This window comes from Electrona antarctica, assembly GCF_951216825.1.
Source record: "Electrona antarctica genome assembly, chromosome: 22".
NCBI classification, from domain to species: domain Eukaryota; kingdom Metazoa; phylum Chordata; class Actinopteri; order Myctophiformes; family Myctophidae; genus Electrona; species Electrona antarctica.
Window position 1 is genome coordinate 12,595,361 of NC_136805.1, and position 15,163 is coordinate 12,610,523.

General features: G+C 46.8%; 1 protein-coding gene across 11 annotated transcripts in view; it reads left to right on the forward strand.

Moving 5' to 3' along the window:
* The window catches only part of tcf7l2 (transcription factor 7 like 2), a 101,695-nt gene that overhangs the window by 35,286 nt on the left and 51,246 nt on the right, over positions 1-15,163 (forward strand). For 8 of the 11 annotated variants that reach the window (XM_079492949.1, XM_079492952.1, XM_079492955.1 and 5 more), the window contains exons 4-5: positions 1,696-1,797; positions 10,430-10,489. In XM_079492949.1, coding sequence (XP_079349075.1) covers positions 1,696-1,797; positions 10,430-10,489 — 162 coding nt within the window. The remainder of the gene's footprint in view (positions 1-1,695; positions 1,798-10,429; positions 10,490-15,163) is intronic. The other 3 variants (XM_079492959.1, XM_079492950.1, XM_079492951.1) reach the window with 1 other exon arrangement.

Here is a 15,163-nt window from a genome sequence, read left to right on the forward strand (position 1 = left end):
ATATTACATATTTTTCTAAACATTTTCCCATGGACCACCTGCGTTTATGGACCAGTGCTTTTAGACAATGGCATATAACCTCATCGTTCCAGGATGTCTGTCTATACAGGAAGAGGGATTCGCGCCACATTTAGGCGCGATAGCCTCAAATCTTGGCTGCCTTTTCTGTCATGACCTACCCCCTTTCACAGGTCCATTTATATCCTCCAGAGTTACGTTCACACTCCCAAGACTTGACTGAACTGTGTATGAATGTATGGAGAGATGAGACTGACTCCCGTGCAAAGGAATGTGCTTTACTCGCCTTTTAGAGCAATCCACATAGTACATGTCATCAGCGCTCCACCCAGCTTAAAACACACACAGATGTTTCTCATGACCACTGTGTCTGCGTGCGTGCGTGCGTGCGTGCGTGCGTGCGTGCGTGCGTGCGTGCGTGCGTGCGTGCGCGATAAAGGCCAAGTCAATCATTTATGGGAGCAGTCAGTATGTTGAGTCACAGAGCAGTGTTGAGATTCCACAGTTCAACGTTTTTTTTTATTTTTATGAGCTCTCAGGCTGCCACCAATAAAAGTCACTTACCCTACAACAGTCACATTTAATGGCATTAGGTCATCTTAAAACACGTAGGCAGTGTACAGTAGTGTACAGTAGTGCATGAGTCTTTCTTTCCAAACATTATTGTCAATCATGTTCACGGACCCCCAAATTGGCGTTGATAAGTCCACATCCCCATCTCAAATGAATCTGTCCTATAGACCCTGGAACAGATGTCTTTAGTTGGAAGTAAATGCAGTTTTCTAAATCTCATAATACAGACATGAGAAATGCCGTATATTCATAGCGTTGACATATTGTTAGGTTACTCATATATATTTTGAATTGTAATAAGTTGATTGAATTATGGACATTAACGTACTCCAGGGGGGACACCCCTGGAAGGGCCACCTGGGGGTTCCCGGACCGCACTTTGAACACCACTGCAGTAATCTACAGTATTGCGCTAGTGTGCATCCAATTCACCCCCACCATGCTCCCAAAAGAGTCACCTGACATTTGAAACTGTCCTGACTCTTGAACCAGACATCAACTGACCTACGTACTAGCATCTTCATGTTCCCCACTCACGTTGCATCACGACACACTGGTAGTGCTGCTAGTACTGCGCTGTATGTGTGCCCACTGCCTTGGTCATTTTGTTCTCATGTTTTTGTTACTCGCTTGTTTATTTAAACAGATGTTCATTATTTAACTGTTATATAGTTTTACTGATTTCTTTTTTAATGGTAGTTATTTAGACTGATGCTAGGGTCTTGGGTTACCCGTGATCCTAATTTACTGAGAGGCACTACACTGTCTCTCTGCACTTGATGTATGCGTTTACCTTGCTTATTGTACGTCGCTCTGGTTAAGACAAGAGCTTCTGCTAATAAAATGCCTACATTGTAAGTAATGCTGGACACTGTGCACCCAGGGGCATGCCGCCAAGCCAATCATACTCCATGTGTCTTTCTTTAGGGTCTCTGTCCGTTCCATGTTTTTGAGTTTTTACAAGCCTCATTTGCGGAGGGAATGTCAGAATGTCAACACAACACACACGTTTTGTCTCGTTTTTTGCTTTCTGCATTGTTAACATGTTTTGTTTCTTTCTTTCTTTCCTCCCCTCCATTGTGTTTGTTTTTCCCTACCATTCAGTACCTACAGATGAAATGGCCCCTGCTAGATGTTCAAGGAGGAGGTCTCCAAAGTAGACAAGCACTTAAAGACGCCAGGTCCCCGTCACCGGCACACATCGTTGTAAGTAAACCCTCCGCTCTCGCTCCTTATTCTTCACCCTTTCCCCCCCTCCCCCGCTCTCTCCTTCCTTCCTTCATTCATGGCAGAAAGACCAAGCTTCATCTCTGCCTTCCTATCAAAAAATAAAAATAAAAAAACCTTTCTCAAGGCTATAGTCCTAACCTCATTCCCCTGTGAAGCCTGGTGAATGGATGCCTTTGACTAACTTGAAAAGTACGTAGACTTTTTTTTTGTCTTTTACCCCCAAATCACAGTGACTAACGCATGCAGTCAGTTTTTTGTTTTGTTTTATTTTACCTAAGGGCCGTGGTAGACGAGCACATTTTGGCACTGGAAGTTTTCTATTGATTGATTTTTTTTTGCTAAAACAGGTGTGGTTAGCGAGCGTTCGGCATTGGAGAGGTGCCGTTAAGGCAGGTGAATCCAGGTTGTTGTTTGTTTTTGGTTCGGCCATGCTACCGTTAAGTCCAGAGAACCCCATATTGACAAGTTTTTAAGAGCAAGACCTCAAGGCTGGGCAGCTAACATGCTGTCTTTGTGAGCAGCGTGGGAGTTGATTCAACAGTGTTTACCCCCTCATGAAAAGAGCTGCAGTAGCTCTCTGGTAGCAGAGAGAGTGGACAGCCATAGGGCCATGAAGAGTACATTAAAAGTACACACGCACACATATATATATATATATACTGTGTGTGTGTGTGTGTGTGTGTGTGTGTGTGTGTGTGTGTGTGTGTGTGTGTGTGTGTGTGTGTGTGTGTGTGTGTGTGTGTGTGTGTGTGTGTGTGTGTGTGTGTGTGTGTGTGTACTTTTAATGTACTCTTCATGGTCATGGTCATTGTCTTCATATATATATATATATATATATATATATATATATATATACAGTTTGTGTGTATGTATGTGTATATATATATATATATATATATATATATATCTATATATATACACACACGTAGCAGTGCATCTACTCCAGGCATGTCAATATCCGAGAGGCTAGGAGAGCTAGCATGTACAGTTGAACCTGAACTTGATCGTTGTGCCACAGACATAAAGTTTTCCAAGAGGTCAGCGGAAAGGTTGCGCTGTGGAGAGGTGTGCGCATGTTGGTCACAGGGTTAGCCGAGGCTGGAAAATCAATGAGTGTGGGGAGGTAGTGGAGTTAGTAGGGTGACCGCATGAGGCCCTTGGCCATTATTGGCAAGCTTGTTAGTTGTTTAGTTTTTTTTGTTCAGAGTTTCTTTTTGAGTGGAGAGTTCCCAGTTTAGAGTCACAGTGTTGGTGTGATGTGTCTTGTGGGCAGCAGTCCAATGCTGGAGTGGAGATACAGTTGGAGGCCATCGATATTGTCCTTTTCTTTTTGCTGAGGTTTGCGTGATCTGCGCAAAACCCCTTTTGGTGTTTTAAACATTATGTTATAATTTAGCTATTGAAAAATAGCAGATCTACAAGCTCATAGCGCGCCACCGAGTGGCGTGCTATGAGCTTGTAGGTCTGCTATTTTTGAAAAATCGTGAAAATATTTAGTTCAGAAAACTGGAGGAATTAGAAGGATTTTTGAAAATGTTGAGGTCAGGCCTAAATGGGTCAAATGATAAGGGACAATATCGGTGGCACCCAACTGTAGCTGTATGTACTTGACCTTATTATACACATACCACTGTATAGAAGACGGCAGACGGTAGTCATTTGAACGCTTGAATCTTGTACCCGGCAACTGTAATTCTTGCTCTTTGGGACTTTAGCCCATTCACATTTAAGCATAGCCTAAAATAGCAGGAGTTGACAAAGCTGTTTATTTGAAATATAAACCCTGTCAAAAGTTGGTGTTTCAAGACAAAGGAGCTGCTGGTGACAGTGTACTTCTGAACAGAAACGAGCCCAGCTCTGGTCCGTCTGCGATGCCAACGTTATTTTTATACCTCTGAGTTCAGGGGCCCCTTCTTACTTGGTTATTTTAAGACTAGCGCTGAGGAGGAGGAGGGGAGGGGAAAGGGAAGAAAAAAAGTCCCATCTCTCCTCTGGTATTATTGAGATGGTCGTAGGCAGGCAGCGCAGGCTGCAGGTAAATAGTTTTTCATCCTGCTATGACTCAACGTTGGCTGTAAATACTCTTGCACTTCATGTCCTGTCTTAACTAGCTGCTTTTTAAAGGGTGGTTTCGTAACACAGGCACAAAGCGCAGTGGTTGCAGTTCAAGTAGCACCTCGCCTTCCCAGCGCATTATTGTCTCTGTGGGCATTTGTAATACGTCTCATAACGGCTTTGTTTGTTTGTTTATTATTTCTGTATTTGGATTGATCGGCGCGACCTGTGATCCGGGAACGAGGCTATAGCGAGATCAGAGGAGCTGTTGCCTCCGCGTGCGACTGTAAATTCCGGCAATCAAATTGAACGTGAAATGTGGCTTGTGTTGCCGGCGCCGTATCCCCCCCCAACCCCCCCCACCTCAGCTCTGCCATACCCGCCACCTTTGACTGAGGGAGTTGTTTGATGGAATGTTTCCCTGGTTTGCATCATGCTGGTTAGCTGAACGGGTCCACAAGACAAATTACGACGGGCGCGGCAGGCCCTCTCGTTGCCACTCCAATAAGGCAGTGCTTTTTCTTTTCCTCCGAGGTGACCCGCATGCTCCGCATACGTGAGCCTCTTATCAATAAATTGGAGCGTAAATGGTAGTTTCGTTTTGGGCTTCCCGAAACGAGAAGGAACGACGAGGCACACACCTTGACCCCACCACACCCCTGAATGGCACGGCAGTCCCGCGCCATAAGCGATAAGGCCCCGGTCGGCAGTCCCACACTAGATAAGGACAATGATCCGAAGTTCAAGTGACCCTCTAAACGGCCCGAGCAACAATAACACGATGAAGTGAGATAGTCAGGAGGCAGCTGCGGCAGATATAGGTATAAAAAGAGGAGAGGAGTCTGCGGTTTGGAGGGACACGCGGCCGGACGGCTCGTGGTTCTGTTGTAAGTGGACCTCCGCAGGGTCACATGATAAAAAGAGGAGCATGTCCACCCCGTAAGCCCTCAAGGGGGGTCGTGACGGGCCTTTTGAAGACCGCTACCACCCCGTGGACAGTCAAAAAAAAAAAAAAAAAGAGAAACACCACTGCTGAACTTTTATACCATTGGTTTTTAGATGATTCATTATTTATGAACCTTTTGATGTGTAGTTTTTTGAGGGAGAGAGAGAGACCCAGGGAGAAAGTATAACCTATATATTTTTGATCGTCTTTTGTTTCATGCCTCGCCTAAGCCTAGCATACTTCGTCAACTCGGAGCTCGTCACTTCAACTGGACACCATTGACTCGAAATCTCGAATATCATGTTTGGTAGTGGGGATGTTGCTCGGAGCTGCTGCAAAAAGGGGGAGTTTTACACACATGTGTGACAGATTTGTGCGTGTGTGTGTGTGTGTGGGACTGTGTGTGTGTGACTGTGTGTGTGTGACAGTGTGACTGTGTGAGACTGTGTGTGACTGTGTGAGACTGTGTGTGACTGTGTGTGTGTGACTGTGTGTGTGTGAGACTGTGTGCGCTCAAAACTAGTCACTCCCACACTGCTGACAGAGATCATCGCTGTGGGCCAGTAACTTCAGCTGGTGTCTGTTAGTCCCTGTTATTGTCGCAGCGTTGGGAGAGTGTCCTCCGTCACGTCGTTGTGTTGCTAGCGTTAATAATGGTGCATGGCAGTGCATCTTTTCATCAACTGTCACCGGCCGCAGTACAATACAACGCTGGTCCCAGCAGGAGTCCAGGGGGGCTTTGTTGGGAACGCCATGACATCATTGAGCTGAAACGCATTAAACTATATTAGCTTACAGTCATTTGACAGCTGCTTTTTCACCTAATGGATTATAATATTATGTACACAGTATAATCCATTTTTAATTCTTTGGCGTTTACAAACGTACTATTCATAAGGGTCGTTTGGGTTACATATGTAAACGCTTTGTAAACTTAAATTAAACACTTTGTAATTTATGATTTTTTAAAGATTTTGAAACACACGTTTTACTAAATCACCGCCATGCTGGGAATTGGGGCAGAAACATGCACATGTCGGAGAGCAAAATGTACACACACCAACATTCACACACACCAACATTCACACGCACGCACGCACGCACGCACGCACGCACGCACGCACGCACGCACGCACGCACGCACGCACGCACGCACACACAGTGAGACACAGCAGGGAAATGGTTAACACTCCAGCCTTCCCCTCCTGTCAGTGAAAGCCAACAAAACAATGGAGACATTGTCCGAGCAGAGCAAGACTCTGTGTGTGTGTGTGTGTGTGTGTGTGTGTGTGTGTGTGTGTGTGTGTGTGTGTGTGTGTGTGTGTGTGTGTGTGTGTGTGTGTGTGTGTGTGTGTGTGTGTGTGTGTGTGTGTGTGTGTGTGTGTGTGTGTGTGTGTGTGTGTGTGTGTGTGTGTGTGTGTGTGTGCGCACAGAGGTAGTGAAGCTTTGGTGCAGGCAGACAGACAGAGGGAGGACGCTTGCTTCTGAGTGTATGGTAATTAACATGGAGGAAGTGATGGAATCTGGACATGTTTTTTTATGGCAAGCGAGACCTCCCACCTGAGCCCCCCCCAACCCCCACCCCCCCCATTCAGCCACACTTGTTCTTCTAAAGAAACACTGTGGAAAGAGAGCAACTGAAAAGAAGTGACGTGTTTCAATATTCTGAATAAAAGTTTTTAGCCCCCGAGGGGTCGCGCTACAATGACTCTGCGGATTCCCACAATGGAGCAGGAGACCGACTGGCTGTAGTGGAGGCTCGCTCTGCGTTGAGAAAAGAGAGAGAGGTCCGGGATCACGTTGGTTCTCATTGGCCACCTCTGTGTCCATTTAGAGGAACTGGGGGGGGGGGATGAAAGGGGGGGGACTTCCTGTGCTTGTGAAAGGGCCGTGCACCTGGGCTGTGCAGAGGGACAATGAACCCGGCGCTCTGGGGAGGACATCACCTCCGATGCTGTTAACGAGCAGTCACTGCCCCGAGGTTTTTTACCCCACAAAGCGTCCCTCTCTCTCGCTTTCACTTAAGACACCCTCTTTCCCGTATCTTCAGCCATCTCCCCATCAAGTTCTCTCTCTCTCACTCCCTCGCGTCTTTGCCGCCTTTCTCTCTCCACACCTTATCTCTCCCATCCCATCACGGCTTTTCTGCCGGCGCTGAAAGTTGATCTCCCGGACTCTTCCAGCAGACTCCCCCCTCCCCCCCACCACCACCACTACTACCCCCTGCCGCCCTTCCATTTAGTTCCCGTAGTGTGGTGAGATGTGGTTTATCACACAGCCTTAACCTCAATCACATAGAGCCCTGTTTGTGCCGGTGAGGCCACAGCCGACCGAAGCCTGTCTTTCTCTGAGAGAGAGAGACAGAGAGAGACATCACCACCGCCGTGCCTTGGGCCAAAACCTGTGGCCGTCGAGACGCGGTCTCAACGCTGGGAGCCGTGACAACACAAAATGAGAGCGCCTCGGACGGCCATTGTTTCAGTCATGCAGCCGTTCGTTTCAACAGACGACTCTGATCAGTATTTTGGCTGCATGGCTGACTCTGCAACAATAACGCAGCGCTGTATGTGAAATGTCTCAATGTGTTTGTTTTGGACATGAAAGAATAGAAGAATCCCTCAATATAGTATCTTGTCCTGCACCAAGCGCTCACTGAGGACCAGTGTCTGAGTACTTAAAAATACACTTACCACTTAAACCCAATATACATAGTCGACCGGGCTCCCCAAGGGCTCTATACTCGATACTCTAGTATTTCCCTCTCCTCCAAACCTCTTAGTCAAAAATAGCCAATCTACTAGTAAGTATACCTTGTGAGCTTGTAGACTGGCTATATTCGCCAAATGTTCGCCCCAAGGTTAAAGGTTCAAGATGAATAGGAACATAGGGTTCTTCATTCATATGGTCAATGTTACCTTAACTAAAGATACCGCCAGCAGAACGAACATAATGAATGACTAAGAATACATGTGGGTTTGATAAAAAAAAAAAAAAGCTTTGAGTTTCAACAAATTGTTTTTCAAGTAGAAACAGAACAGATGCATCTTCACATAACGTGACCCTACATTCCCCTGTGATGTCTGTGGAGGAATTAAAATGTCTATCTTTATGACGGTAAACTGGGAAACCAAGGGCTCACATCAACACATTCGCTGACTGCTAAGCAGTCGGTGGAGTGATGAAGAGGTTCCCCAAGGAGCCACTCTATAGTGTGTGTGTGTGTGTGTGTGTGTGTGTGTGTGTGTGTGTGTGTGTGTGTGTGTGTGTGTGTGTGTGTGTGTGTGTGTGTGTGTGTGTGTGTGTGTGTGTGTGTGTGTGTGTGTGTGTGTGTGTGTGTGTGTGTTCTCCTAGCCATGGCATGTGGCCATTATATAACCCCTCTTAAACTTAGGCAACCCCTCAGAATGTGTGACTGTATGTTGGACGTGCTGTTTGACAGGGTTGCACACTGTACTGTATGTGCGTGTGTGTGTGTGTTGGCGTGCACGTGCGTCTGTATAACCAACAACCACAGCCTTCCGTTGTTATGAAAAGTATGAAGTTATGAAAAGGGAGTATAGTAGCCGACTAGCCGGCCCCCAGGGTCAAGCACAAGTACAAATATGACCTAGTGACTCTTTTTTTAGCGCAGAGAAAGAACGCAGCACAATGGCTTTGAATGGGAGTGCAACCGTAGGTAGTGGAAACCCTCAATGGAGCCTCGTGCAAAACCCAAGGCCCTGTGGCTTTTGTATGTGTGCGTGTGTCTGTGTGACTGGGCTGTGTCTACTGTCTAGCGTGAAGCATCACGTGAATTCCTTATCTGTCTAATCTGTCCACATTTGTTTTTATTTCTCTCTCTCCTTCCTCATTCCCTTCTTCATCCCCCTAATTTCCTGATGTCTTTTTCATGAGTGACGTGCAATGTGAGGTAGCTCTTAAGGGCACAAGATAAGCGGTCCCCCCACCCCCCCTTGCACACTCTAAATATAATCTGACACAATTTGAACTCAGCTAGCACACAGCAAAGTCCAGAGTGTTCATTTAACTCGCAAGGTCCATACTTTCTAGACTTTCAGGCTAAATTGACACTCCAGATTTAGCTGCATGAGACCAGGTAAGACAGCGGTAGCGATTAAAGACATATTTCATGTGTTCGTACGACAGAGTCGTGTGGTGAAGATAACAGAGTTTGTATATCTGCTATTTTGGCTATTTGTGAATATCTGAAATTTGTTAGTAGACTTTTGTTAAATAGAAAAAATAGCAGATGTCCACGCATGTTCTGTTGATGGAATTCATTATCCGTCAGCTACCACAGCTCCAGGCCAGGGTACTACAGACACTACTAGTCTCTTACTTTCACTGAAGCTCCATGTAAAGCCCAAACCACACCAATGGGTCGAGATGCAACAAACCGGTTTTAGCGTTCGTCCCAGCGGTATGATAATAGGTATGATAATATCATACCGAGGTGCAACAGGACATATTATGTCCTGTTGCACGTCGACGCATGGTGGCGCATGTCGACCCGATTGATTAAATTGGTTCAAGTCAATGGTTGCTTGCAACTACATGCGTCTACTCGCAAACCGTTTGGTTGCATGGCGACCCATTGATGTGGTTTGGACTTTAGAAGTGTACATTGTTTATTATATCTATTAAACCAAGATTACCTTCTCGACAAATAACGTTGGCCGTCTGCAAAACGTCAATGTTGAGTGTGTGTGTGCGTGTGCGTGTGTGTGCGTGTGCGTGCGTGTGTGAGCGTGTGAGCGTGTGTGTGTGAGCATGTGTGTGAGCATGTGTGTGTGAGCCCGTGCACGGGTAACAAGTGAAGGAAATGTCCTACCAAAGTGTAATACGGCTTTAACAACCAGCCAGCACGTACAGCAGTCATGTAAGCAGCACTGAGCTGGTGCTCTGCTATTCTGTGTGTGTGTGTGTGAAAAGTGTGTGGTAATAGGGGCCGAACACACACCCTGGAGAAAGCTGAGCCAGCAGAGAGGAAGTGGTAGGGTAAATAAATGAAAAGGCAAGGGGGGATGCATTATTTCTACTGAGAACACGCTGCTTTTGCATAAAAATCTGGTAGCCTAGGATTTTGGGTATGTGTGTCTGTCTGTTTGCGTATGAGAGAGGGAGCGCGTGCACTTGCGAGTGTGTGTGTACTTACTTTACTATATTTATGGGGACCAAATATCCAGTATAGTAGAATTTGAGAAACCATCGTCGGGAGTACAATTTTCCTGGTTGTTTTATGCTTAAATGTTTATGTTTACCAAAGATTCAGGTTAGGGTTTAGATTTATGTCTTATATATACTTAGTTGCGCAGCAGTGTCATGCACCGGAAAATAGCTGATCTACAAGCCCATGCACCATCAAGTTGTGTGCTTCTAGATTTGCTATTTTTTTTTTTTTTTTTAGATATTGCCGTTCTAAAATGTTGATAGCCTCACAAGTATAGTAATATAGTATTGTGTGTGTGTGTGTGTGTGTGTGTGTGTGTGTGGGTGTGTATGTGTGTGTGAGTGCGTGTGAGAGAGTGCGTGCGTGTGTGGGTGGGAGGGAGAGATGGAGAGCTGATATAATTGTGTGACATGGGAACATCCATCTTTGCCTTACAGGGGCCCTTCTGCTGGGAATTCCCCGGACAGTCAGAACTGAACCTTCACCAATTTCAGTTGGTGAGAGACCTTTGAATTCCAAAAATATCATTATGTTAGATTTTGTTTTGGTTTATGCCACAAACAAATGCAAAAATAATAATAATAATAATAAATAGAAATAACTGTTAACTGATGATGATAATGATGATTGATATGATGATTTTAAAAACAGAACAAAATAACAAATAACCTAAATCATAGTGATGATGATAATAATGATGATGCTAATCCTGCTGTTTTAATGCTCTGTGCTAATTGAGTGCTACTGCTTTGTTGCTACTGTTTTTGTATCTATGCCAATTGACTTATTCCTGTAGGCTCCTGGATGGAGCGTAGGGCTGGATGGAGCGTAGGGCTGAAATCACACCCTGCCATCGGACTCTGTTCTGGGCAGTTTTCTTCAGCTGGGCCCACGATTAACCACTTCATATTTTTTGTTGAAAATAATGTGAATTTTCCAAAAAATAGCAGATCTGCAATCTCACACTGCCTTGACTCGTGGCCTGTTGTGAGCTTGTAGTTTTTTTTTTTTATATTTAAGTTAAGTGGTGTGTTTCTGTGGAAGGATGGTGGGGTGTTTGCGATGATTAAACCTCATTCATAATTGACCAAGAATCAAGCACAACAAATCTAACATGCTCACACACACACACACACCCAAAGACAATTCTCACACAGCGTCCTTGTACAACCGTGGCTTTTACCTGTTTTTCTTTTCTTTTCTGTACTGACTTAACAGAGCGCGCTGGGTGGTGTTGTGGTGAGAGGTGACAAGTTCATTGTCAGGAAGGTGCTAGCGTTGACATCTGTGACATGGGGCCACCACAGACTGCTGCATCACTCGCGTCACAACGCTGATGTGACTGCAAACCCGGCTCTGAATGATAATATTCACAAACCGCCGATGTCTGTGTTTGTATAGGGCATTGATGACGCTGTCACAGACTGTGGTATTCTATTTTGGCGCTGGAGGCCATTGTCGCAGCACTGGTGAACACTGAAGAGGCATGCTTGGGTATTCATTGTGAATTGGCCTCTGCCATCCGGCAAGGAGCGGTTGGAGAATCTCTGCCACTTGTCTTTTTGTATACTTTATGTTTAGCAGCTGTTTTTGAAGAGACTCTCTTTAGTAGCATCTGGGCTTGAGTCGAAGCCAGCGAGATCTTAGTGAGGTGTGTGTGTGTGTGTGTGTGTGTGTGTGTGTGTGTGTGTGTGTGTGTGTGTGTGTGTGTGTGTGTGTGTGTGTGTGTGTGTGTGTGTGTGTGTGTGTGTGTGTGTGTGGGCGGTATATAATATATACTGTGTATTCTGTATGAATGCACACCAAATATCGTGAGTGCATAACTATGTGATGTTAACCCTTTTTGGCGGGAACCCCTTTTGGTGTTAGCATTATGTTATGCTTTAGCTATTGAAAAATAGCAGATCTACAAGCTCATGGCACGCTACGAGCTTGTAGGTCTGTTATTTTTGAAAAATTGAAGAACGACTGACATAGAAACATAGCTTTTTCAGAAAACTGTCAGGATGTAGAAGACATTTATAGAATCGTTCCCAGGTCAAAATGGGTTAATGCACACAATGAATGCTCTTGGTGATTTGTTTCTCTCTCTCTCTCTCTCTCTCTCTCTCTCTCTGATCTAACTATCAAATGATCTCTCTCCATCTCTCTCTCTCGCCCTCTGTGTGTCTCTGAGTCATTAGAGCTTCAGTTCAAGGGCCAGGAGAAGTCAGGGCCTCCCGTTGCGTTGCCGTTCGACGTTCGTTGTCCTGCACTTTCCTCTTGTCACCGTGAATCTCTCGTCTTTATAGGGACAGGAATAGAAGTGAGAGAGAGCCTGAATGCCGGAGTCAGCCTTTATCAACGCGTTGGGGGAGTGTGCAGCGTTCTGCCACCTGTTTCACCGTTAAGGAGCTGGCAAGAAGCTGCCACGATCGAGCGCAGAGGAGAACTTGCATTTTTCTGAGGTTTCTGGCACAATTATTATTATTATTATTATTTTTAGGGCCCCACGGTCCTAATAGACAAAGTTTGTGGACCGCTCACTGTATTAAAGTGATCGTGAGCCAAGTTATACCAAAGGGGCGGGGGTGGGGGGGTACTTACTTTCCCTGCATCAAACTTCCTCCACGCCCCCCTCGTCTTGTACGAGCCGCCTGTGCTAGAACTTGTTTGGCGAGGTTGTCCAGGATCTGCGTTGGGTGTGCCCGTCTGTCTCTCTGTGTGCGTGCGTGCGTGCGTGCGTGCGTGCGTGCGTGCGTGCGTGCGCGCGTCTCATAACAACACGCCTTTGTCTCCGCTGTACGGCACATAGCTCTGTTGTTGTTGTTGGCTGTCTGGCAGGCTGCGCTCCGTTCAAGGTGCGACCAGGTCGCAGTCCTCCCCAATGCCAAGAGTTTGACTGACAGCTCATCAGGAGAGGCGGGCCAAGTCGAGTTTTGAGATACGCGACGGCACGCCCCTGAAATCAACACGGATAAAGCGGCCGGCGGGTGTATGTGTCTTGGAAACGGGCACAGTGATAAATACAAGGACTATTTGTGTTTTTGTAATGACTTTTTGAACTTGGTTGCACTGTACTGTCCTCAGTAATCCTGGTGACCCTATTTTGGGCATGTCAATTTAGGCGATAATTAATGAAATGATAATCAAAATGTCTAAATTTTAAATTTGTTGTAAAAAGCTAAACAAATCGATCTACGACTACAAACTTAGAAAGCTTTGTGATGCGGTGCATTGGGACTTGTGAGCTTGTAGATCGGCTGTATTCGGATTCGTATTATAATTTACCTTTGGAGAGTGGACCAGCATTGGGTCTATTTTTACACAAATAAGTGGTAGCAAATGAACACTCAGGGTTTTCCAGTGTGTGAGGGATCAAGAATGATCACTGGTATATAGCAAGCCCCCAGTAAGGTTGGCCAGCGTTGAAGCGCTTAGCCCTACTGGTCAGAGCGGGGACTGCAGGTGGGCATTTAGCACGAGGAAACCCTGTGCATTTATCAATTCCGCATTTTGTGCACCAAATTTTGGTGCCCAAATCGAAAAAATGCGGAAGTACACCGTTCTTCTGGGTGCTTCAAAACGCCACTGAGCAACTAGCAAGGGGGGGGGGGGCAGTGCCCTCTATCCTTTAAAACTCTATGGTATAAATCTCGTTTGGCAGGCCACGGCAAGCTCTTTATCGACTTTATCACCCCACCATCACCCCTACCTAGTGGCCTTTATCACCCCACCATCACCCCTACCCAGTGGCCTTTATCACCCCACCATAACCCCTACCTAGTGGCCTTTATCACCCCACCATCACCCCTACCCAGTGGCCTTTATCACCCCACCATCACTCCTACCTAGTGGCCTTTATTACCCCACCATCACCCCTACCCACTGGCCTTTATCACCCCACCATCACCCCTACCCAGTGGCCTTTATCACCCCACCATCACCCCTACCCAGTGGCCTTTATCACCCCACCATCACCCCTACCTAGTGGCCTTTATCACCCCACCATCACCCCTACCCAGTAGCCTTTATCACCCCACCATCACCCCTACCCAGTGGCCTTTATCACCCCACCATCACCCCTACCTAGTAGCCTTTATCACCCCACCATCACCCCTACCCAGTGGCCTTCATCACCCCACCATCACGCCTACCTAGTGGCCTTTATCACCCCACCATCACCCCTACCCAGTGGCCTTCATCACCCCACCATCACCCCTACCCAGTGGCCTTTATCACCCCACCATCACCCCTACCCAGTGGCCTTTATCACCCCACCATCACCCCTACCCAGTGGCCTTTATCACCCCACCATCACCCCTACCCAGTGGCCTTTATCACCCCACCATCACCCCTACCCAGTGGCCTTTATCACCCCACCATCACCCCTACCCAGTGGCCTTTATCACCCCACCATCACCCCTACCCAGTGGCCTTTATCACCCCACCATCACCCCTAACCAGTGGCCTATATCACCCCTACCCAGTGGCCTTTATCACCCCACCATCACCCCTACCCAGTGGCCTTTATCACCCCACCATCACCCCTAACCAGTGGCCTATATCACCCCTACCCAGTGGCCTTTATCACCCCACCATCACCCCTACCCAGTGGCCTTTATCACCCCACCATCACCCCTACCCAGTGGCCTTTATCACCCCACCATCACCCCTACCCAGTGGCCTTTATCACCCCACCATCACCCCTACCCAGTGGCCTTTATCACCCCACCATCACCCCTACCCAGTGGCCTTTATCACCCCACCATCACCCCACCATCACCCCTACACAGTGGCCTGGACCGCTGTCAGGCTCCAATCTAGCCTGACGGCGACCCCGATGGCGTTTGCCTGCGTGTCACTCCCCATCTCTCCCCATTTCCGGTCTACCAGGTACCTACTGTTACTGTATAAATAAAGGCAAAAAAGCCTCCCATAAATGTTTGCACGCACGTGTTGTAAACAGTACATTTCTTTGCCCCTGAGATGTAGTAGAGTAGTATAAAATATTGAAATGTTTAAATTATCTACTAAATGTACCTCCAAATTGTACTTAAGTGCAGTAGTAGAGTAACACACTTGGTTACATTACACCACTCCCCCCCCCCCCCCCCCTCCCCACCACCATCTACCACCAGAACCACACCACCTCTCCTCTCCTCTCCTCTCCTCTCCTCTCCTCTCCTCTC